Source organism: Salmo trutta, chromosome 29 (assembly GCF_901001165.1).
Source record: "Salmo trutta chromosome 29, fSalTru1.1, whole genome shotgun sequence".
In the NCBI taxonomy this organism is placed as follows: Eukaryota; Metazoa; Chordata; class Actinopteri; order Salmoniformes; family Salmonidae; genus Salmo; species Salmo trutta.
Window position 1 is genome coordinate 1818399 of NC_042985.1, and position 22500 is coordinate 1840898.

At 39.3% G+C, this 22500-nt stretch overlaps 1 protein-coding gene across 1 annotated transcript in view; it reads right to left on the reverse strand.

Moving 5' to 3' along the window:
- The window catches only part of LOC115167416 (multiple epidermal growth factor-like domains protein 11), a 268878-nt gene that overhangs the window by 206478 nt on the left and 39900 nt on the right, over positions 1–22500 (reverse strand). Inside the window, exons 2-3 of the mRNA XM_029721821.1 lie at positions 9676–9800; positions 959–1060 (exon numbers count right to left, since the gene is read on the reverse strand). Of these exons, the coding sequence (XP_029577681.1) occupies positions 959–1060; positions 9676–9791 (218 nt within the window). The 5' untranslated portion in view covers positions 9792–9800. The remainder of the gene's footprint in view (positions 1–958; positions 1061–9675; positions 9801–22500) is intronic.

Here is a 22500-nt window from a genome sequence, read left to right on the forward strand (position 1 = left end):
ATATGTCTACCATAGCTGGTCAGTACCTGTATCATACTGTATATCTGTATATCTCTACCATAGCTGGTCAGTACCTGTCTCATACTTTATATCTCTACCATAGCTTGTCAGTACCTGTATCATACTGTATCATACTGTATATCTCTACCATAGCTGGTCAGTACCTGTCTCATACTGTATATCTCTACCATAGCTTGTCAGTACCTGTATCATACTGTATCATACTGTATATCTCTACCATAGCTGGTCAGTACCTGTCTCATACTGTATATCTCTACCATAGCTTGTCAGTACCTGTATCATACTGTATCATACTGTATATCTCTACCATAGCTGGTCAGTACCTGTATCATACTGTATATCTGTATATCTCTACCATAGCTGGTCAGTACCTGTATCATACTGTATATCTGTATATCTCTACCATAGCTGGTCAGTACCTGTCTCATACTGTATATCTCTACCATAGCTGGTCAGTACCTGTATCATACTGTATATCTGTATATCTCTACCATAGCTGGTCAGTACCTGTATCATACTGTATATCTGTATATCTCTACCATAGCTGGTCAGTACCTGTCTCATACTGTATATCTCTACCATAGCTGGTCAGTACCTGTATCATACTGTATATCTGTATATCTCTACCATAGCTGGTCAGTACCTGTATCATACTGTATATCTGTATATCTCTACCATAGCTGGTCAGTACCTGTATCATACTGTATATCTGTATATCTCTACCATAGCTGGTCATTATCTGTATCATACTGTATATCTCTACCATAGCTGGTCAGTACCTGTATCATACTGTATATCTCTACCATAGCTGGTCAGTACCTGTATCATACTGTATATCTCTACCATAGCTGGTCAGTACCTGTCTGGTACATTTGAACCAGGTGAGGATGTCATTACCTGTGTCTGGTACATTTGAACCAGGTGAGGATGTCATTACCTGTGTCTGGTACATTTGAACCAGGTGAGGATGTCGGTGCACCTTGTGTAGTAGACCTGGTCAAAGGGGTGGGCATAGGACTCCTGGACCGTCACAGCATAACTGGTGGAGAGAAAGAGACAGGAAGCTTAGAGGACATTAGGTTCCTCACACAGATACAAGCACAGGGACATCTACACACATGCAGAATCTCACACACACACACACACACACACACACACACACACACACACACACACACACACACACACACACACACACACACACACACACACACACACACACACACTCGTATCTTTCCATATTATGTCATTTTTGTAAAATGTTTTATTTTTATTTAACTTTTATTTAACCAGGTAGGCCAGCTGAGAACAAGTTCTCATTTACAACTGCGACCTGGCCGCAAAGCAGTGAGACACAAACAACAACATCTACTCTGTTACCTTACTCTGTCATCTACTCTCTTTCCTTATTCTGTCATCTACTCTGTTACCTTATTCTGTCATCTACTCTGTTACCTTTCCTTATTCTGTCATCTACTCTGTTACCTTTCCTTATTCTGTCATCTACTCTGTTTCCTTTCCTTATTCTGTCATCTACTCTGTTACCTTATTCTGTCATCTACTCTGTTTCCTTATTCTGTCATCTAATCTGTTACCTTATTCTGTCATCTAATCTGTTTCCTTATTCTGTCATCTACTCTGTTACCTTTCCTTATTCTGTCATCTACTCTGTTTCCTTTCCTTATTCTGTCATCTACTCTGTTACCTTATTCTGTCATCTACTCTGTTTCCTTATTCTGTCATCTAATCTGTTACCTTATTCTGTCATCTAATCTGTTTCCTTATTCTGTCATCTACTCTGTTACCTTATTCTGTCATCTACTCTGTTACCTTTCCTTATTCTGTCATCTACTCTGTTACCTTATTCTGTCATCTAATCTGTTACCTTTTTCTGTCATCTAATCTGTTACCTTTTTCTGTCATCTAATCTGTTACCTTTCCTTGTTCTGTCATCTAATCTGTTACCTTTTTCTGTCATCTAATCTGTTACCTTTCCTTATTCTGTCATCTACTCTGTTACCTTTCCTTATTCTGTCATCTACTCTGTTTCCTTTCCTTATTCTGTCATCTACTCTGTTACCTTATTCTGTCATCTACTCTGTTTCCTTATTCTGTCATCTAATCTGTTACCTTATTCTGTCATCTAATCTGTTTCCTTATTCTGTCATCTACTCTGTTACCTTTCCTTATTCTGTCATCTACTCTGTTTCCTTTCCTTATTCTGTCATCTACTCTGTTACCTTATTCTGTCATCTACTCTGTTTCCTTATTCTGTCATCTAATCTGTTACCTTATTCTGTCATCTAATCTGTTTCCTTATTCTGTCATCTACTCTGTTACCTTATTCTGTCATCTACTCTGTTACCTTTCCTTATTCTGTCATCTACTCTGTTACCTTATTCTGTCATCTAATCTGTTACCTTTTTCTGTCATCTAATCTGTTACCTTTTTCTGTCATCTAATCTGTTACCTTTCCTTGTTCTGTCATCTAATCTGTTACCTTTTTCTGTCATCTAATCTGTTACCTTTTTCTGTCATCTACTCTGTTACCTTTCCTTATTCTGTCATCTAATCTGTTACCTTTTTCTGTCATCTACTCTGTTACCTTTCCTTATTCTGTCATCTAATCTGTTACCTTTTTCTGTCATCTACTCTGTTACCTTATTCTGTCATCTACTCTGTTACCTTTCCTTATTCTGTCATCTACTCTGTTTCCTTTCCTTATTCTGTCATCTAATCTGTTACCTTATTCTGTCATCTAATCTGTTTCCTTATTCTGTCATCTACTCTGTTACCTTTCTTTATTCTGTCATCTACTCTGTTACCTTTCTTTATTCTGTCATCTAATCTCTTTCTCTTTGTACTCAAATAACACTTATTATATGATTGGTTAATAGCAGGGAGTACCACCCTCATTCTCTGGGTAATAATTTCTGTTAACAGTTCCGTTATCTTTATCAATGTGTATCCACTGTCCCACAGCCCAGCCAGTCAATTTATGAACTTAATCTCCCCTGGGAAAAAAGCATCTAGACAATATTTCCCCATGCTACTAGGCTAGCATTTGGTTTGCAACAGTTGGGGTTTGTCTCTAAACCTTGCTGTCTGCCTCTCCGACCTGTGGAACAATGTTGCCGTTTTTTGTTTATTTTTGCGATCTCCGCCATGCCATGCATATGAATGTGACAAGACTGACACCTTCTCTGAGCAAGCGGAATTCATTTATCAGGATCATTATATTGATACATCCAAAGAAACGGCAATAGAAACTAAGGTAAAACAGGTCAAACAGTAAACATGTTGTCCCCCATGATGCAGCGGTCATCCTTGTGTCAATCAGTGATCATTATTCCAACGAGAGAGAGAAATCGTTTTAATTGTACTTTTCTTTCTTGCTGGAAATTAAAAGTTGATAGTTGCCTATGTTAGATAATGGACTATACTGCTTGATAGGAAGATGCATTGATATAAAACAGGATATGTTTTTATGTCCAGACAAGGGACATTTATACTGATAGTAGTCTTGCCTGACTATACTGATAGTAACATAATGATGTCAATGAATTGACTGTGAACTATTTACATTGACCCATTGTTGTCTATCATTTACACTTTATGCCAACGGTCTCTATACAGCGTCAATTCAAGAGATGTTGAAAGACATTTCATTTGTAAGTACCAACATTATATAGGTTGTTATGGGAAACGTACATGACTGTAAAACAAACGGGAGATATGCTTGTTCAAAGTCTGGTGTGTGATAAACAGTCTAATCAACAGAGAAATGAATGGGCGGACCTTATAGGTCATGACAATAGCTCAAACAGGACAGGAGATATGCTTGTTCAAAGTTTAGAATATCAGTTGATTACTATATCCTCCCCCTTTGGCCAATCAGTGTCATTTTGTAAATGTCTATGGTTTAGTGAAAATCGGGCCGGTGCTGTCTAAGATACTGCAGGGGGATGAACGTACTAACGTACGGAGACAGATCCACAGTCCCCTCCTGATTTCATTGCGGGGGACAACAAACCAAAGTGCACATAGTTTCCTGTCATTTCAGATGCTTGATGTGATTGTGTGTTAGCTTTAGTTGGCTAGCTAGCGATGCCAATGATTTGTTTAGCATAGCAACCAGTCCATTTGGCTAGCAACGTCAGAATCTCACAACTATTTTGTATGGTTTTACAATGAAATAAAAATGATTTACTTAATGCAATGCATTTTTTTTAGGAAAACATGTCGTCAATCTTTTTTTAATATGTTGCCAACTATTTTATAAAAGCAATAAGGCCCTCGAACATGAGAATTATAAAGAATTAAACCCTCCAAAGGGCTGTTTCCTTTGGCTTCCCCTCGTGCCTCAGAACAGGCCTTAGTCAGGAGTTATCACATGATAATGTGCAGGTTCTCATGCCTTATTGCTTAACTAGCTAACACTTATCACCTCCTCCTCCCTCTTAAAAGAGAAAAGAGAGCGCTGTGTGGGTGATTATTATTAGTCCCAGATGTCATCTCTATAGTTCTATCTTCTTCGCTCAGAACTTCAGCTACTCTCTTATTGATCACAGGTTCTGAACATTAATCTCTCTGTTTCACATCTATCTGCCCGGCTTTCCTCCAAGATGACATTTCTCTTTTAACGTATCATCATCAGACAGAGTGGCAGGAACAGAACTAGTCAAACAGCACCCTTTGGGCCCTGGTCAACAGTAGTGCACTATAAAGGGAATAGAGCTCTGGTCAACAGTAGTGCACTATAAAGGGAATAGAGCTCTGGTCAACAGTAGTGCACTATAAAGGGAATAGAGCTCTGGTCAACAGTAGTGCACTATAAAGGGAATAGAGCTCTGGTCAACAGTAGTGCACTATAAAGGGAATAGGGTTCCATTTGGGATGCACGTTCGTCATCAGACAGTCAGGAAGGATCAGAAGGCTCCAGATGTGCGGTCTGATTTACACCTCAGCTCAGACTACCCAGGGAGTAAACCTTTAGCTCTCTCCTTCTGATGGCTGGCTCTAACTCTAATTACAACTCTAACTCTAACCCAAACTAACTCTAACTAACTCCAACTCTAACTAACTCTATGTCACGATCGTTGTTTAAAATAACTGGACCAAGGCGCAGCGTGAGTAGAGTTCCACATTTTTATTGCTCGTGAAACTTCAAAAAAATTATATATATAACGATCGTGCAAACACGTAGCGCACAAAGGCACTCACACAAAACAATATCCCACCTCGCAGGTGGGAAAAAGGACACACTAAGTATGATCCCCAATTAGAGGTAACGAATATCAGCTGCCTCTAATTGGGAACCATACACACACCAACATAGAAAATAATACCTAGATAACCACCCTAGTCACGCCCTGACCTAAAGCACCATAGAGAACCCCGAGGGCCCTCTATGGTCAGGGCATGACACTCTAACCCTAACTAACTCTAATTATAATTCTAACTCTAACTAATTCTAACTCTAACCCTAACTAACTCTAACTCTAATTCTAATTCTAACTCTAACTAATTCTAACTCTAACCCTAACTAACTCTAACTCTAATTCTAATTCTAACTCTAACTAACTCGAACTAACTCGAACTCTAATTCTAACTAGTCTAACTCTAACTCGAACTCTAACTAACTCGAACTCTAACACTAACTCTAATTCTAACACTAACTCCAATTCTAACTCTAACTAACTCGAACTCTAACTACCTCTAATTCTAACTAAGTCTAACTCTAACTAACTCTAACTCTAACTAACTCTAACTCACTTGAACTCTAACTCACTTGAACTCTAACTACCTCTCTAACTCTAACTCTAACTAACTCCAATTATAACTCTAAATAACTTGAACTCTAACTACCTCTAATTCTAACTACCTCTAACTAACTCTAACTCCAACTCCAACTCTAACCCTCTCCTTCTATTGGCTGGCTCTAACTCTAACCCTAACTAACTCGAACTCCACCTCTAATTCTCACTCCACCTCTAATTCCAACTCCAACCCTCTCCTTCTATTGGCTGGCTCTAACTCTAACTCCAACTCCAACTCTAACCTTCTCCTTCTAATGGCTGGCTCTAATCCTAACTAACTTCAACTCCAACTCCAACTCTAAATAACTCTAACTCTAATTATAACTCTAACTCTAACGAACTCTAACTCTAACCCTCTCCTTCTAATGGCTGGCTCTAACTCTAACTCTAAATAACTCTAACTCTAATTATAACTCTAACTCTAACTCTAACTAACTCTAACCCTAACCCTAACTAACTCTAACTAATTCTAACTCTAACCCTCTCCTTCTAATGGCTGGCTATAACTCTAACTAACTTAAACTCTAACTAACTTTAACTCTAACTAACTTTAACTCTAACTCTAACTAACTCTAACTAACTCTAACTCTCTCCTTCTAATGGCTGGCTCTAACTCTAACTAACTTTAACTCTAACTAACTCTAACTCTAACTAACTTTAACTCTCTCCTTCTAATGGCTGGCTCTAACTCTAACTAACTTTAACTAACTCTAACTCTAACTAACTTTAACTCTAACTAACTCTAACTCTAACTAACTTTAACTCTAACTAACTTTAACTCTAACTAACTTTAACTCTAACTAACTCTAACTCTCTCCTTCTAATAGCTGGCTTTAACTAACTCTAACTCCAACTCCAACTCTAACTGTAACCCTAACCCTAACTAACTCTAACTCCAACTCTAACTCTAACCTTCTCCTTCTATTGGCTGGCTCTAACTCTAACCCTAACTAACTCCAACTCTAACTCTCTCCTTCTAATGGCTGGCCGCAACTCCAACTCCAACCCTAACGAACTCGAACTAACTCTAACGCTAACTCCAACTCAAACTCGAACTAACTCTAACTCTAATGCTAACTCTAATGCTAACTCCAACTCTAACTCTCACGCTAACTCTCACGCTAACTCTCACGCTAACTCTAACGCTAACTCTAATGCTAACTCTAACGCTAACTCTAACGCTAGCGCTAACTCTCATGCTAACTCTAACGCTAACTCTAATGCTAACTCTAACGCTAACTTTAATGCTAACTCTAACGCTAACTCTAACGCTAAATCTCATGCTAACTCTAACGCTAACTCCAACTACAACTCTAACCCTCTCCTTCTAATGGCTGGCTCCAACTCTAGCCCTCAGCATTTATTTGTAGAGCAGTCCATTACAAGCTGGTCCTCAGAGGCCTGACACAAAATAACACACACATATATACACAGCCCAGAGAAGCAGGTTATATTTCCAGCCAGATCACTAGAAATAGACTGCGATTTTGGATGTTTGAAAAGGCCCTTAGAACGTCAATATACGGTGTATTCGTAAAGTATTCAGACCCCTTGACTTTTCCCACATTTTGTTATGTCACAGCCTTATTCTAAAATGGATTGAATTGGGTTTTTTCCTCATCAATCTACACACAATACCCCATAATGCCGAAGCAAAATCATTTATTTTTACATTTTTTCAAATGTATAAAAAAATTTACAACTGAAATATCACATTTACATAAGCATTAAGACCATTTACTCAGTACTTTGTTGAAGCACCTTTGGCAGCGATTACAGCCTTGAGTCTTCTTGGGTATGACACTACAAGCTTGGCACACCTGTATTTGGGGAGTTTCTCCCATTCTTCTCTGCAGATCCTCTCAATCTCTGTCAGGTTGGATGGAGAGCGTTGCTGCACAGCTATTTTCAGGTCTCTCCAGAGATGTTCGATCGGGTTCAAGTCCGGGCTCTGGCTGGGCCACTCAATGACCTTCATAGACTTGTCCCGAAGCCACTCCTGCGTTGTCTTGGCTGTGTGCTTAGGGTCATTGTCCTGTTGGAAGGTGAACCTTCGCCCCAGTCTGAGGTACCCGTGCGCTCTGGAGCAGGTTTTCATCAAGGATCTGTCTGTACTTTGCTCTGTTCATCTTTCCCTCAATCCTGACTTGTCTCCCAGTCCCTGCTGCTGAAAACATCCCCAGAGCATGATGCTGCCACCACCATGCTTCACTGTAGGGATGGTGCCAGGTTTCCTCCAGATGTGACATTTGGCACTCAGGCCAAAGAGTTCAATCTTGTTTTCATCAAAGCAGAGAATATTGTTTGTCATGGTCCTTTAGTTTCTTCCCCAGATCTGTGCCTTGACACAATCCTGTTCCGGAGCTCTATGGACAATTCCTTTGACCTCATGGCTTGGTTTTTGGTCTGACATGCACTGTCAACTGTGGGACCTTATATACACAGATGTATGCCTTTGCAAATCATGTCCAATCAATTGAATTGACCACAGGTGGACTCCAATCAAGTTGTAGAAACATCAAGGATTATCAATGGAAACAGGATACACCTGAGCTCAATTTGAAGTCTCATAGCAAAGGGTCTAAATACTTATGTAAATAAGGTATTTGTGTTTTTTATTTTTAATACATTTCTAAAATTTCCCCCCAAAATGTTTTTCTTTGTCATTATGTGGTATTGTGTGTAGATTGACAAACATTGTTATTTATTTAATCCATTTTAGAATAAGGCTGTAAAGTAACAAAATGTGGAAAATGGGGAAGGGGTCTGTATACTTTGCTCAGCACTCACATTTTTTATTTTTACAAACGATTGCACAGCACTGTGCGTGAACTTGTGATGCTCAGAGCCAAAGCTCACTGCTTAGACCACTGTGCCCCTGCAGATCTCTAGCTAGCATTGTGAACTCAATACTTTTTATTTATTTATTTATTTCACCTTTATTTAAACAGGTAGGCAAGTTGAGAACAAGTTGAGAACAAGCAAAGCAGTTTGACACACAACAACACAGAGTTGCACATGGAGTAAAACAAACATACAGTCAATAATACAGTAGAAAAATAAGTCTATATACAATGTGAGCAAATGAGGTGAGATAAGGGAGGTAAAGGCAATAAATAGGCCATGGTGGCAAAGTAAATACAATATAGCAAGTAAAACACTGGAATGGTAGATTTGACAGTAGATGAGTGTGCAAAGTAGAAATACTGGGGTGCAAAGGAGCAAAATAAATAAATAAATACAATAGGGGAAGAGGTAGTTGTTTGGGCTATTTATAGATGGGCTATGTACTATGTAATATATATATATATATATATATAATACAATATATATTATAATACAATATGTAATTCAAGTATTTAATACTTGATGATAGTTCATGGAAACAGTGGGTTGTTTTGAATTATTGTGTTTTAAGCCTTCCCCAAAAGATAGCCCTAACCTTAACCACACTGAATTAATACCAAACTTAACCATTTGAGTTGTTTCTGTTTTAACACTGTAACCATGCAGAATTAACCCTGTAACCATGCAGAATTAACCCTGTAACCATGCAGAATTAACCCTGTAACCATGCAGAATTAACCCTGTAACCACACAGAATTAACCCTGTAACCACGCATAATTAACCCTGTAACCATGCAGAATTAACCCTGTTAAGTTACAGGGTTAATTCTGCATGGTTACAGTGTTAATGCAGAATTAACCCTGTAACCATGCAGAATTAACCCAGTAACCATGCATGAATAAAAATTTCAAAGGGAAACTATGAGCTCTTGTTGTGTATTTCTGCCCGGATACAGAGATGACAGACAGACACCATCACACCACTGACCTCTCCCAGTGACTACACACGTTAGGGTCGTCCGGGTTCAGGGGCAATGCGCCATAGATCAACCCCAGGAGGGTGAACCCTAGCAGGGCCACAGAAACAGCCCCACCTGGCCCCATTCTCCAGCCCTAGAGAGAGAGAGACAGAGAGAGAGACAGAGAGAAAGAGAAAGCGCAAGAGAGAAAGAGAGAGAGAGAAAGAAAGACAGAGAGAGAGATAGAGAGAGAGAGAGAAAGCGAGAGAAACAAAGAGAAAGTGAAAGAGAAACAGAGGAATATAAATATCATTACAGTAATATTACTATTTAATTGTGAAACATCAGAAGGTTAAGTGAATACAAACAACAGCTATATCAGCTCCCACAACCTTCTGTAAACACTGAGACCATTTCTAACATTCTAAGAATAACGTTTTTTAACATTCTAAGAATAACGTTTTTTAACATTCTAAGAATAACGTTTTTTAACATTCTAAGAAGAACGTCTTTTAAGATTCTAAGAAGAACGTCTTTTAACATTCTAAGAAGAACATATTTTAACATTCTAAGAATAACGTTTTTGACATTCTAAGAAGAACATCTTAACATTCTAAGAAGAACGTTTTATAACATTCTAAGAACGTTTAACATTCTAAGAAGAACATCTAACATTCTAAGAAGAACGTCTAACATTCTAAGAAAAACGTTTTTTAACATTCTAAGAAGAACGTTTTTTAACATTCTAAGAAGAACGTTTTATAACATTATTAAAGAACGTTTTATAACATTCTAAGAAGAAAGTTTTTTAACATTCTAAGAAGAACGTTTTATAACATTCTAAGAAGAACGTCTTTTAACATTCTAAGAAGAACATTTTATAACATTCTAAGAAGAACGTTTTATAACATTCTAAGAAGAATGTTTTATAACATTCTAAGAAGAACATTTTATAACATTCTAAGAAGAACGTTTTTTAACATTCTAAGAAGAACATTTTATAACATTCTAAGAAGAACGTTTTATAACATTCTAAGAACGTTTTATAACATTCTAAGAAGAACATTTTATAACATTCTAAGAAGAACGTTTTATAACATTCTAAGAACGTTTTATAACATTCTAAGAAGAACATTTTATAACATTCTAAGAAGAACGTTTTATAACATTCTAAGAACGTTTTATAACATTCTAAGAAGAACGTTTTATAACATTCTAAGAAGAACGTTTTATAACATTATTAAAGAACGTTTTATAACATTCTAAGAAGAACGTTTTATAACATTCTAAGAAGAACGTTTTATAACATTCTAAGAAGAACGTTTTATAACATTGTAAGAAGAACGTTTTTTAACATTCTAAGAAGAACGTTTTATAACATTCTAAGAAGAACGTTTTATAACATTCTAAGAACTAAAAATGTCTCGCTGCATGTCGAGAAGAGGGATCAAATTAAAGTGTCGCACTGCAGGTAGAAGTTGGTGAAGTGATGATGACACAACGAACACACACACACACACACACACACACACACACACACACACACACACACACACACACACACACAGCAGACAGGAAGTGGTGCATGGAGTGACAATACATCACAGAGCCTATTTTTCATGCTGTCAGGAATATTCCACCATGATGAATAGAACCAATAGTGACAGACATTGATGCATGCCAAACCGTCACACCCACAAACACATCTGCATCCCAAATGGCAACCACAGAGCTCTGCTCAATAGTAGCACACTATATAGGGAATAGGGCTCTGGTCTGTAGTAGTACCACTATATAGGGAATAGGGCTCTTGTCTATAGTAGTGCACTGTACAGGGAATAGGGAGCCATTTGGGACACATCCACTGTCCTGAAGAGACGAGGGAATGACAGTACGAACACCCCACGTTCATTCAGGGAACATTGCTGGAGTGTTCTCATTAAGGGTAGAAGGTTATGCTGAGGTTGGAGAGGAGAGAGCTCAGAGACAGGCAGGCATGTCAAAGGGTCTATAGCTAACTTTATTTCTGGATTCAAATCAAGTACTTCAAATGTGTGTGTGTGTGCTTGTTATCTGTCCATGCTTTCACTGAAACACACACACACACACACACACACACACACACACACACACACACACACACACACACACACACACACACACACACACACACACACACACACACACACACACACACACACACACATATATACACTCATCCCTGACTAGAACAGGTTAAACACTCAGCCACGGTGGCAGCCCTCAGTAGAACAGGTTAAACACTCAGCCACGGTGGCAGCCCTCAGTAGAACAGGTTATACACTCAGCCACGGTGGCAGCCCTCAGTAGAACAGGTTATACACTCAGCCACGGTGGCAGCCCTCAGTAGAACAGGTTATACACTCAGCCACGGTGGCAGCCCTCAGTAGAACAGGTTATACACTCAGCCACGGTGGCAGCCCTGACTAGAACAGGTTTTACACTCAGCCACGGTGGCAGCCCTCGGTAGAACAGGTTATACACTCAGCCACGGTGGCAGCCCTCAGTAGAACAGGTTATACACTCAGCCACGGTGGCAGCCCTGACTAGAACAGGTTATACACTCAGCCACGGTGGCAGCCCTCGGTAGAACAGGTTGTGCACTCAGCCACGGTGGCAGCCCTCAGTAGAACAGGTTATACACTCAGCCACGGTGGCAGCCCTCAATAGAACAGGTTATACACTCAGCCACGGTGGCAGCCCTCAGTAGAACAGGTTATACACTCAGCCACGGTGGTAGCCCTGACTAGAACAGGCTATACAGTCAGCCACGGTGGCAGCCCTCAGTAGAACAGGTTATACACTCAGCCACGGTGGCAGCCCTCGGTAGAACAGGTTATACACTCAGCCACGGTGGCAGCCCTCGGTAGAACAGGTTATACACTCAGCCACGGTGGCAGCCCTCGGTAGAACAGGTTCTACACTCAGCCACGGTGGCAGCCCTCAGTAGAACAGGTTCTACACTCAGCCATGGTGGCAGCCCTCAGTAGAACAGGTTCTACACTCAGCCACGGTGGCAGCCCTCAGTAGAACAGGTTATACACTCAGCCACGGTGGCAGCCCTCAATAGAACAGGTTATACACTCAGCCACGGTGGCAGCCCTCAATAGAACAGGTTATACACTCAGCCATGGTGGCAGCCCTCAGTAGAACAGGTTATACACTCAGCCACGGTGGCAGCCCTCAGTAGAACAGGTTATACACTCAGCCATGGTGGCAGCCCTCAGTAGAACAGGTTCTACACTCAGCCACGGTGGCAGCCCTCAGTAGAACAGGTTAAACACTCAGCCATGGTGGCAGCCCTCAGTAGAACAGTTTAAACACTCAGCCACGGTGGCAGCCCTCAGTAGAACAGGTTATACACTCAGCCACGGTGGCAGCCCTCAGTAGAACAGGTTATACACTCAGCCACGGTGGCAGCCCTCAGTAGAACAGGTTATACACTCAGCCATGGTGGCAGCCCTCAGTAGAACAGGTTCTACACTCAGCCACGGTGGCAGCCCTCAGTAGAACAGGTTAAACACTCAGCCATGGTGGCAGCCCTCAGTAGAACAGTTTAAACACTCAGCCACGGTGGCAGCCCTCAGTAGAACAGGTTATACACTCAGCCACGGTGGCAGCCCTCAGTAGAACAGGTTATACACTCAGCCACGGGGGCAGCCCTCAGTAGAACAGGTTATACACTCAGCCATGGTGGCAGCCCTCAGTAGAACAGTTTAAACACTCAGCCACGGTGGCAGCCGTCAGTAGAACAGGTTAAACACTCAGCCACGGTGGCAGCCCTCGGTAGAACAGGTTATACACTCAGCCACGGTGGCAGCCCTCAGTAGAACAGGTTATACACTCAGCCACGGGGGCAGCCCTCAGTAGAACAGGTTATACACTCAGCCACGGTGGCAGCCCTCAGTAGTACAGGTTGTGGTTTGATTGATGCGTGAGAGGAAATCAATGTTCCTCTTCCTCCTGTTCAGTAGCAGTTCATTTACAGAGCCAGGGGTTACACTCGGGTTCATTTCCTGAACATTACTCATTTACACACACACACTTTAACTCACATACATTTGGGATAAGGAGCATATACCAGGTCTGGTCAACACTTCAAGGACTTGAGGAGGAAATTCTAAGACCAATTTTTTATTTTACCTTTATTTAACTCGTCAAGTCAGTTATTTACAATGACGGCCTACCAAGAGGCAAAAGGCCTCCAGTGGGGATGGGGGCTGGGATTTAAAAAAAAATGTAGGACAAAACACACATCACGACAAGAGAGACACCACAACACTACATAAAGAGAGACACCACAACACTACGTAAAGAGAGACACCACAACAATACATAAAGATAGACACCACAACACTACGTAAAGAGAGACACCACAACACTACATAAAGAGAGACACCACAACACTACATAAAGAGAGACACCACAACACTACATAAAGATAGACACCACAACACTACATAAAGATAGACACCACAACACTACGTAAAGATAGACACCACAACACTACGTAGAGACACCACAACACTCATAAAGATAGACACCACAACACTACATAAAAATACACCTAACACAACACTACATAAAGATAGACACCACAACACTACATTAAGATAGACACCACAACACTACATAAAGATAGACACCACAACATAAAGAGACACCACAACATAAAGAGACACCACAACACTACATAAAGAGAGAGACAACACTACATAAAGAGACACCACAACACGACATAAAGAGAGACACCACAACGCGACATAAAGAGAGACACCACAACACTACATAAAGAGAGACAACACAACACGACATAAAGAGAGACACCACAACACGACATAAAGAGACACCACAACACTACATAAAGAGAGACACCACAACACTACATAAAGAGAGACACCACAACACTACGTAAAGAGAGACACCACAACACTACATATAGAGACACCACAACACGACATATAGAGAGACCACAACACTACATAAATTAGACAACACAACACTACATAAAGAGACACCACAACACTACATAAAGAGAGACACCACCACAACACTACATAAAGAGAGACACCACAACACTACATAAAGAGAGACACCACAACACTACATAAAGAGAGACACCACAACACTACATAAAGAGAGACACCACAACACTACATAAAGAGAGACACCACAACACTACATAAAGATAAATAAATATAAAAGCAGAAAGTCGTTGAATAGGAGCTGTCCAAACCGTATACCTAAAGCCTTGAATTTCTTGCTTTAAGGATCAGGAAATAAATCCATTCAGAAAATGACTTAGAGGATTTGGAATGTCTCTGTAGAAACATCAAAGACTGTCTTATACAATAGAGCTATTGATTACATTCACAACAAGGGAGGATCTTGTCAAAAACATTGATATGGTTGTTCAATGTACATGTAACCAGGTCACGACCTACAGTTCACAATGCTCCCACGTAGCGAAATAGAACCTGCGAGGAGAGCCTTTTGGCGTTAGACAACAAGGCACCACTCCCCTGTGTATTGCTCAGCACAGGACTGGTCTAGGATCAGTCTTTAGACAACAAGGTACCACTGCCCTGTGTATTGGTCAGCCCAGGACTGGTCTAGGATCAGTCTATAGACAACAAGGCACCACTCCCCTGTGTATTGGTCAGCCCAGGACTGGTCTAGGATCAGTCTATAGACAACAAGGTACCACTCCCCTGTGTATTGGTCAGCCCAGGACTGGTCTAGGATCAGTCTATAGACAACAAGGTACCACTCCCCTGTGTATTGGTCAGCCCAGGACTGGTCTAGGATCAGTAGTGATAAGAAGAGAACCTATAGACAGCATGGCACCATTATTGGTTCACTCATTCCAAATGATAAACTGAGGATATAGGATGCCAACTGTATACTGCAAGGCACATGTCAATGCTTTGCTCAACACAAGTATTGTACCTGCATCAAAAGGAAGACAACGTTTCTTTAGAAAGACCCGGCAATCTAAATGACAACAATCAGGAATGTGTTGAAGCTACATTCCCTCAATATTCCCTGTAGTCACCTTTAGTGATGCTCAGAGACAAACTGTACTGTAGATCCTGAATAGAAACAGTCTTGACTGGTACCTGTTCTTCTTCTTTGCACAGTAAGTCCTTTTCTCACAGCTTGCACACAAAATGCAAATGTCAAAGATACTTTACAAGAACAATGAATGCAAATATCTATGCTTGACATGGAAAGAAACAGTGTGATACAATGTTAACCTCAGGACAAAATCAATTCCCCCTAAAGCACACTGACTGACTATTTCTGAGTCTCTCTCTCTCTCACTCTCTCTCTCACTCTCTCGCTTTCCCTCTACCTCCCTCTCTCTCACTCTCTCTCTCTCTCACTCTCTCGCTTTCCCTCTACCTCTCTCTCTCTCTCACTCTCTCGCTTTCCCTCTACCTCTCTCTCTCTCTCTCTCACTCTCTCGCTTTCCCTCTACCTCTCTCTCTCTCTCACTCTCTCGCTTTCCCTCTACCTCTCTCTCTCTCTCTCTCTCTCTCACTCTCTCGCTTTCCCTCTACCTCCCTCTCTCTCACTCTCTCTCTCTCTCACTCTCTCGCTTTCCCTCTACCTCTCTCTCTCTCTCACTCTCTCGCTTTCCCTCTACCTCTCTCTCTCTCTCTCTCACTCTCTCGCTTTCCCTCTACCTCTCTCTCTCTCTCACTCTCTCGCTTTCCCTCTACCTCCCTCTCTCTTTCTTTCTCTCTCTCTTTTTCACCTCTCTAGTCTCTCTTTCTCCCCTCTCATCTCTCTCTCTTGCTATTTCTCCCCTCTCTCGTCTCTCTCTCTCTCTCTCTCTCTCTCTCGTGTCTCGCTGGAGGGAGATGCTGTTTCTCATCACACACAACACACAGGGACAGAAAATCAATAGAAATAATGTTATTGTTGGTCCCAGGCCCTGTTGAACATTTCTCAGTCAGAGGTCAGAGGTCACTACTCTAGCTCTAGCCTCTGAGACATATTCACAATATAGTGGACTACTTTGGACCAGAATCGAGCCCTGGCCTATAGTAGTGCACTATATAAAGGAATAGGGCTCTGGTCTATAGTAGTGCACTATATAGGGAATAGGGTACCACATCGGACGCAACCAATGAGTTAGGTGGGTGATGTGAACTGAAGACGCACGGTCTGGCGTGGACTGTTGATGGGATGAACCAGGAAAACTGGTAGAGTTCAGTTCTACCGGCCAGATCACATTAGAACGGATGGACAGGAAACTAAACCCGTTTCATCTACAGTATGTCGAAGCAGAGCAGCTTGTTGGGCGTGGTTAACCTCATCCCCGGGCTATTGGACCCGGTCCAGTTCTAAACTGGTTTGAGACCTATTTAACCGGTCCAGAGTATTTTTGTCACCCTTGGTTCAGTTTATATACAGTACCAGTCAAAAGATTGGATACACCGACTGAGTCAAGTAGGGGAGGATTAGTTTAGCTGTGTTCAGACTACAGTTCATTATATATAGTAGAGGAGGATTAGTTTAGCTGTGTTCAGTTCATTATATATAGTAGGGGAGGATTAGTTTAGCTGTGTTCAGTTCATTATATATAGTAGGGGAGGATTAGTTTAGCTGTGTTCAGACTACAGTTCATTATATATAGTAGAGGAGGATTAGTTTAGCTGTGTTCAGTTCATTATATATAGTAGGGAGGATTAGTTTAGCTGTGTTCAGTTCATTATATATAGTAGAGGAGGATTAGTTTAGCTGTGTTCAGGCTACAGTTCATTATATATAGTAGGGGAGGATTAGTTTAGCTGTGTTCAGTTCATTATATATAGTAGAGGAGGATTAGTTTAGCTGTGTTCAGGCTACAGTTCATTATATATAGTAGGGGAGGATTAGTTTAGCTGTGTTCAGGCTACAGTTCATTATATATAGTAGAGGAGGATTAGTTTAGCTGTGTTCAGTTCATTATATATAGTAGAGGAGGATTAGTTTAGCTGTGTTCAGACTACAGTTCATTATATATAGTAGAGGAGGATTAGTTTAGCTGTGTTCAGACTACAGTTCATTATATATAGTAGAGGAGGATTAGTTTAGCTGTGTTCAGACTACAGTTCATTATATATAGTAGGGAGGATTAGTTTAGCTGTGTTCAGTTCATTATATATAGTAGGGGATGATTAGTTTAGCTGTGTTCAGTTCATTATATATAGTAGAGGAGGATTAGTTTAGCTGTGTTCAGACTACAGTTCATTATATATAGTAGGGGAGGATTAGTTTAGCTGTGTTCAGTTCATTATATATAGTAGAGGAGGATTAGTTTAGCTGTGTTCAGACTACAGTTCATTATATATAGTAGGGAGGATTAGTTTAGCTGTGTTCAGTTCATTATATATAGTAGGGGAGGATTAGTTTAGCTGTGTTCAGTTCATTATATATAGAGGAGGATTAGTTTAGCTGTGTTCAGTTCATTATATATAGTAGGGAGGATTAGTTTAGCTGTGTTCAGTTCATTATATATAGTAGGGGAGGATTAGTTTAGCTGTGTTCAGACTACAGTTCATTATATATAGTAGGGGAGGATTAGTTTAGCTGTGTTCAGACTACAGTTCATTATATATAGTAGGGGAGGATTAGTTTAGCTGTGTTCAGTTCATTATATATAGTAGGGGAGGATTAGTTTAGCTGTGTTCAGACTACAGTTCATTATATATAGTAGAGGAGGATTAGTTTAGTTGTGTACAGTTCATTATATATAGTAGGGGAGGATTAGTTTAGCTGTGTTCAGACTACAGTTCATTATATATAGTAGAGGAGGATTAGTTTAGCTGTGTTCAGTTCATTATATATAGTAGGGGAGGATTAGTTTAGCTGTGTTCAGACTACAGTTCATTATATATAGTAGAGGAGGATTAGTTTAGTTGTGTACAGTTCATTATATATAGTAGGGGAGGATTAGTTTAGCTGTGTTCAGACTACAGTTCATTATATATAGTAGGGGAGGATTAGTTTAGCTGTGTTCAGTTCATTATATATAGTAGGGGAGGATTAGTTTAGCTGTGTTCAGTTCATTATATATAGTAGGGGAGGATTAGTTTAGCTGTGTTCAGACTACAGTTCATTATATATAGTAGAGGAGGAATAGTTTAGCTGTGTTCAGACTACAGTTCATTATATATAGTAGGGGAGGATTAGTTTAGCTGTGTTCAGTTCATTATATATAGTAGAGGAGGATTAGTTTAGCTGTGTTCAGTTCATTATATATAGTAGGGAGGATTAGTTTAGCTGTGTTCAGTTCATTATATATAGTAGGGAGGATTAGTTTAGCTGTGTTCAGTTCATTATATATAGTAGGGGATGATTAGTTTAGCTGTGTTCAGTTCATTATATATAGTAGAGGAGGATTAGTTTAGCTGTGTTCAGACTACAGTTCATTATATATAGTAGGGGAGGATTAGTTTAGCTGTGTTCAGTTCATTATATATAGTAGAGGAGGATTAGTTTAGCTGTGTTCAGACTACAGTTCATTATATATAGTAGGGAGGATTAGTTTAGCTGTGTTCAGTTCATTATATATAGTAGGGGAGGATTAGTTTAGCTGTGTTCAGTTCATTATATATAGAGGAGGATTAGTTTAGCTGTGTTCAGTTCATTATATATAGTAGGGAGGATTAGTTTAGCTGTGTTCAGTTCATTATATATAGTAGGGGAGGATTAGTTTAGCTGTGTTCAGACTACAGTTCATTATATATAGTAGAGGAGGATTAGTTTAGCTGTGTTCAGTTCATTATATATAGTAGAGGAGGATTAGTTTAGCTGTGTTCAGTTCATTATATATAGTAGGGGAGGATTAGTTTAGCTGTGTTCAGGCTACAGTTCATTATATATAGTAGAGGAGGATTAGTTTAGCTGTGTTCAGACTACAGTTCATTATATATAGTAGGGGAGGATTAGTTTAGCTGTGTTCAGTTCATTATATATAGTAGGGGAGGATTAGTTTAGCTGTGTTCAGACTACAGTTCATTATATATAGTAGAGGAGGATTAGTTTAGTTGTGTACAGTTCATTATATATAGTAGGGGAGGATTAGTTTAGCTGTGTTCAGACTACAGTTCATTATATATAGTAGGGGAGGATTAGTTTAGCTGTGTTCAGTTCATTATATATAGTAGGGGAGGATTAGTTTAGCTGTGTTCAGTTCATTATATATAGTAGGGGAGGATTAGTTTAGCTGTGTCCAGACTACAGTTCATTATATATAGTAGGGGAGGATTAGTTTAGCTGTGTTCAGTTCATTATATATAGTAGGGGAGGATTAGTTTAGCTGTGTTCAGACTACAGTTCATTATATATAGTAGAGGAGGAATAGTTTAGCTGTGTTCAGACTACAGTTCATTATATATAGTAGGGGAGGATTAGTTTAGCTGTGTTCAGTTCATTATATATAGTAGAGGAGGATTAGTTTAGCTGTGTTCAGTTCATTATATATAGTAGGGAGGATTAGTTTAGCTGTGTTCAGTTCATTATATATAGTAGAGGAGGATTAGTTTAGCTGTGTTCAGTTCATTATATATAGTAGGGAGGATTAGTTTAGCTGTGTTCAGTTCATTATATATAGTAGGGGAGGATTAGTTTAGCTGTGTTCAGTTCATTATATATAGTAGGGGAGGATTAGTTTAGCTGTGTTCAGTTCATTATATATAGTAGAGAGTATTAATTTAGCTGTGTTCAGGCTACAGTTCATTTGAAAGGGGAGTGAAATGAGCAACACAAGACTGTATGTGTGTCCCAAATTGCACCCTATTCCCGATATAGTGCACTACTTATGACCAAGGCACCATAGGCAATAAAGGACATAGGTGTTAGTCTACTGAGGTAAAGACAAGCCTTTACAGTTTATTTGAAATGGGAGTTTCTGAAATCTGGGAGGAGAGTCTGTTACACTGACTGTTGACTGATGAGCAACATGAACTGAACATCAACTGCTCTTAGAAAGTTTAGAATCTTAGAATCTAAAGATCCAACTCCTCTTAGAATCTAAAGATTAGAATCTTAGAATCTAAAGATTCAACTCCTCTTAGAATCTAAAGTTTAGAATCTTAGAATCTAAAGATCCAATTCCTCTTAGAATCTAAAGATCCAACTCCTCTTAGAATCTAAAGATTAGAATCTTAGAATCTAAAGATCCAATTCCTCTTAGAATCTAAAGATCCAACTCCTCTTAGAATCTAAAGATTAGAATCTTAGAATCTAAAGATCCAACTCCTCTTAGAATCTGAAGATTAGAATCTTAGAATCTAAAGATCCAACTCCTCTTAGAATCTAAAGATCAAACTCCTCTTAGAATCTAAAGTTTAGAATCTTAGAATCTAAAGATCCAACTCCTCTTAGAATCTAAAGATTAGAATCTTAGATTATAAAGATCCAACTCCTCTTAGAATCTAAAGATTAGAATCTTAGAATCTAAAGATCCAACTCCTCTTAGAATCTAAAGTTTAGTAATCTTAGAATCTAAAGATCCAACTCCTCTTAGAATCTAAAGATTAGAATCTTAGAATCTAAAGATCCAACTCCTCTTAGAATCTAAAGATTAGAATCTTAGAATCTAAAGATCCAATTCCTCTTAGAATCTAAAGATCCAACTCCTCTTAGAATCTAAAGATCAGAATCTTAGAATCTAAAGATCCAACTCCTCTTAGAATCTAAATATCCAACTCCTCTTAGAATCTAAAGATTAGAATCTTAGAATCTAAAGATCCAACTCTTCTTTGAATCAAAAGTCTAGAATCTTAGAATCTAAAGATCCAATTCCTCTTAGAATCTAAAGATCCAATTCCTCTTAGAATCTAAAGATCCAATTCCTCTAAGAATCTAAAGATCCAACTCTTCTTAGAATCTAAAGTTTAGAATCTTAGAATCTAAAGATCCAACTCCTCTTAGAATCTAAAGATTAGAATCTTAGAATCTCAAGATCCAACTCCTCTTAGAATCTAAAGATTAGAATCTTAGAATCTAAAGATTCAACTCCTCTTAGAACCTAAAGTTTAGAATCTTAGAATCTAAAGATCCAATTCCTCTTAGAATCTAAAGATCCAACTCCTCTTAGAATCTAAAGATTAGAATCTTAGAATCTAAAGATCCAACTCCTCTTAGAATCTAAAGATTAGAATCTAAAGATCCAATTCCTCTTAGAATCTAAAGATCCAACTCCTCTTAGAATCTAAAGATCAGAATCTTAGAATCTAAAGATCCAACTCCTCTTAGAATCTAAATATCCAACTCCTCTTAGAATCTAAAGATTAGAATCTTAGAATCTAAAGATTAGAATCTTAGAATCTAAAGATCCAACTCTTCTTTGAATCAAAAGTCTAGAATCTTAGAATCTAAAGATCCAATTCCTCTTAGAATCTAAAGATCCAATTCCTCTAAGAATCTAAAGATCCAACTCTTCTTAGAATCTAAAGTTTAGAATCTTAGAATCTAAAGATCCAACTCCTCTTAGAATCTAAAGATTAGAATCTTAGAATCTAAAGATCCAACTCCTCTTAGAATCTAAAGATTAGAATCTTAGAATCTAAAGATCCAACTCCTCTTAGAATCTAAAGATTAGAATCTTAGAATCTTAGCATTTGTCTCCTCAGGCAGAACTCAAATGAATGTTTGGTTGACTGGCTTTGAACCCAGATTGTCTGCACCCAGCAAGCCTACGTTAACCTATTGAGATAAAGGCATAAACTCTGGGAGCTAACAGGAGTTCTTCATCACTGAACCACCTCAATTACACACGAGGACAGATTTACTAAGCCTTTACCTTGCTTCTCTCATCC